Genomic DNA, 3,801 nt, shown 5'->3' with positions numbered 1-3,801 from the left:
GTTCCAGTTTTACTAGGGCTTCACAGGCTGCAAGAAAAGACATACACTAAAAAACCTCTGGGTTTTCATCCTGCTCACATTAAATTGTTCTTCCATAATTAGGCTTTAAGATGAAAATCATCTACCTACCCCTCAAAAAGTTATCTTTCATTTAGTCCTAGAAGATTGAGTGCCTTCTCTGCATGTAAAAGGGGGCTGTACACCAGTTTTGTGCATCACAAAGAAAGTTTTTTCCAAGATGCGTTAATACTTACACTTTTGGAAACAGGTTTTAAACTTTTGAATGGTAATTTCTCTTTCAAATAAGAAAATATAGAGGCTATTTTTAGAAGAACTTCTTTGCATTTGGGTACTTCCTGTCTTTATCGCCGTGCCTAGTCCAAGCCTCAATCCTCCAAATCTAAAGTGGAACTGTGGCCTGAAGGCTGGTGCCCAGCAGGAGCCACAACCACCATCTGTTGACCGGTGTCTTCTTTCCGCTCAGGTACAGGCTCTGAGGGCGAAGTCCCAAGTGACGGATAAGGGCACTCAAGAAGTGAGACTGCCAGAGAAACACTAGGAGAGTGAGGTTTCATTTAATGACATAAAAAGATACAGAATCAGGGGCCAACCCATGGCCCAGTGGTTAAGTTCGCATGCTCTGCTTAGACAGCCCAGGGTTTCACTGGTTTGGATCCTGGGTGCAGACCTAGCACCGTTCCTCAAGCCATGCCCAGGCGCAGTCTAACATAGCAGAGCCAGAAGGACCTACAACTAGAATATACAGCTATGTACTGGGGGGCCTTGGGGAGAAGAAGAAACAAAAAGAAGATTGGCAACAGATGTTAGCTCAGGCGCCAATCTTAAAAAAAAAAAAAAGATGCAGAATCAGTTAAGAAAAAACAAAAGGGAGGCAGGCTGCTCCCTCTGCAGAGGCAACCTCACCTCTGAAGACAACGTCAGATTGCAGACTATCCGCAGGATAAACTTGGGAGTCACTTGGCCATGCGCTGAAAGATCCTGAGTCATTGGGTCACCGCTGGACAACTGTGAGAGCTCTGGGATTCATCAGCCAATACCTGAGGACTGACCTAACATGTTTGGAAAATGTCTAAATGCCCTCCCTTTCCACTTCTGAAAGTTGTCACAGAGGCAGAGGAAGAGAGCCACTACTGTTGCACCACTAATCTCTCACTCTCCTCTCATTGTTCGTCACTTAGGCCTAAGATGGCAGGAGCAATTTCTGAGAGGCGTGTGCACATTTGAGGGCAAACACCACTCCAGATCACCAGGTTAAGAACGCATCTGCCGGTGTAATCAACGGCGCTGGCTGCCTCTTCCTAGGCTTCTTTTACTGGAGGGCCATCTAAGCAGTTTCTAGGATTACCAAAATTTCCTAAACCTTCTGTTTGGACAGCGAGATTGAGACGTCAAAGTATATCCTGGGAGCTTGTCCCTTGGATGTGCGACTGCAGTTGACATCCAAAGTGGCGAGGCCGCAGCCTGGACTCGCAGGGCTCACGGCGATCTCCTGGGATAGGTGGGCGTGGCTTTCCGGCAGGCGGGCGGGGTTAGGAGGGAGGAGTCACCAGGCTCGCGCGGCAGTCCGTGGAAAGACCAGCGGCGCCCCAGAGGGCGGACGCGCGGCGACCCTGAAGACCCGGCAGGCAGAGACAGACAGAGTCCTGTGATAGGAGGGCTGAGGGGCTGCTGTGGTCCCATCCTCCTTGTACCCGCGGCCGGGCTCTACGACGCTTTCGTCCCCACCCGCGGCGGCAGCGATGCCTGGCGGAGTCTGGGTGCTGGCGCTGTCACTGCTGCTCTTGGCCCCGAGGGAAGGTCGGCCAGGTAGGGCACTGGGGGATGAGAGTGCAGGGGCGCCACTTGGGTCTTTGGGAGAGGGGAGCTGACTTCCCGGATGACAGGTGGTGCATCTCTGTGCATCTAAATGGCCGCATTTGATACTGTCCGTCACCGACCTCCGCCCCGTCCTACCGCTGTTTTTGAAATAGTCTTTTTACAGCCTTGGCGCTCTTCAATTTTCGTTTGCGCATGGGCTGTTGTCTCCTCGTCTCCTGCTCCAAGACGCTCGGTCCTGTTTTTGTTCTTTTGTTTGTTTCCTGCTGACGTCCTGCTCCTTAAGGTCCCTTTAATTTACTGTAAGAAACTTTTGCTGAATCTGCCAGATGTCCTAGCGGCAAGTGGATCCGAATTATCGGAAAAGAAGTCAGGTTCAAACTGCCTGATTTCTACCCTACTCCCACCCACCCCCGGAAATAATAAATTGATGAACATTTTATCCCTACACTAAATTAGTAAGATAACTTTTGTGTATGTTTTTCGTAATCTGTTAGAATCACTTTTGCTACCATAAAAGAGATCTCTCTGGAGAGAATGGGGCCCCTTCCACTTCTTTAATCCACGACAAAGGAAACATAGTTTAAAATATAGTGAAGTTAAAACAAAACAACGTTCATTAGCCCTTCCTGATTGCTTTTGTGTTCATACAGGTAGGAACGTTAAATGAAAGGTGACTTGTTCTTATATTGTAAGTTTCCTTATGTTTTTCAGAAATAAATCTGATCTGTGTAAACTGTCTGCAGCTTGAAAAAGAAATTCTGTGCAACATTTGTAACTATTTAGGGTATAATTTTGTCTTGTTATCTTGTTGATCTTAATCTATTTTACTAAGGTAAGTTTGCTCGTAAAAAAGGGAGAGGGAGCAAGCATTCTCCCATGTAAAATTGTGAAAAGAATATTAGAACGCAATTAAGTTACTTCCTGAAATGATACACCTTAGCAAGCTATCATTGGTCTATGACTTCTTTGGTTTGTTTACACATTTACTAGATCTTCATGAAGAACTGTTAAAAATACATGTAATATATTAGATGTGCACTTATTACAGTTAGACAACATATTTCCAGAAGAATTACCAATATTTATAAAGGAATTTGCTTCAATGTTTACTGTAGATCTCATAACCTCTTCTTGCCTCTACGTAATAGCCTTGTAGGAGTCGGCCCCCTGGCACAGTGGTTAAGTTCTGGGGCTCTGCTTCAGTGGCACAGGGTTTCACTGGTTTGGATCCTGAGTGCGGACTTAGCACTGCTCATCAAGCCATGCTGAGGTGGCGTCCCACATAGCAGAGCCAGCAGAACCTACAATCAGAATATACAACTGTGTACTGGGGGGTTGAGGGGAGAAGAAGAAGGAAAAAATAAAAGTATTGTAGTCTCTACTGAAGGCGAATATTAACCCTTACCAGATTCTAAGCTCATATTATGGTAAAGTTTATAGCTTCTTTATGTTTAATATAGTAATGATAAAAGGGGAGATAAATGGAAAATAGGACTTTTTTCAAACTGCTTTATGAAGATATTGTTCATATACCGTATAAATCACTCATTTACTGTGTGCATTGGTTTATTACAGTGTATAGTGGTCTATGGCTTTTTGTATATTCACAAATATGTGCAACCATTGCTACAGTCAATTTTAGAACATTTTTATCATCTCAGAAAGAAATGCCATATTCTAGATATTCTCTCCCTGTAGCCTCCTTCACCCTCCCCACCTTCCCAACTGCAAGCAGTCACTAATCTGCTTTCTGCTCCATAGATTTGTCTATTCTGGATATTTTGTATAAATAGAACCATATAATATAAGGTCATTTGTGACTGACTTCTTTTACTCAGCGTAATGTTTTGAGGGTTCACCCATGTTGTAGTGTGTATCAGTACTTCATCCCTTTTTGGGGTAGAACAATATTCTATTGTAAGAATACACCATGTTTTGTATGTCCATTCATCACTTGATGAA

The 3,801-nt window shown here is 44.6% G+C and overlaps 1 protein-coding gene across 2 annotated transcripts in view; it reads left to right on the top strand.

Annotated features, from left to right (window-relative positions):
- The first annotated feature begins 1,590 nt into the window (after nucleotides 1-1,590).
- The window catches only part of VWDE (von Willebrand factor D and EGF domains), a 69,290-nt gene continuing 67,079 nt past the window's right edge, over nucleotides 1,591-3,801 (top strand). For both annotated transcript variants that reach the window (XM_070509225.1, XM_070509216.1), the window contains exon 1: nucleotides 1,591-1,827. In XM_070509225.1, the coding sequence (XP_070365326.1) occupies nucleotides 1,761-1,827 (67 nt within the window). In that variant the 5' untranslated portion in view covers nucleotides 1,591-1,760. The remainder of the gene's footprint in view (nucleotides 1,828-3,801) is intronic.

The sequence above is a fragment of the Equus asinus genome, chromosome 1 (assembly GCF_041296235.1).
Source record: "Equus asinus isolate D_3611 breed Donkey chromosome 1, EquAss-T2T_v2, whole genome shotgun sequence".
Taxonomy (NCBI): Eukaryota; Metazoa; Chordata; class Mammalia; order Perissodactyla; family Equidae; genus Equus; species Equus asinus.
This window is presented reverse-complemented; position numbering and strand designations above follow the sequence as displayed.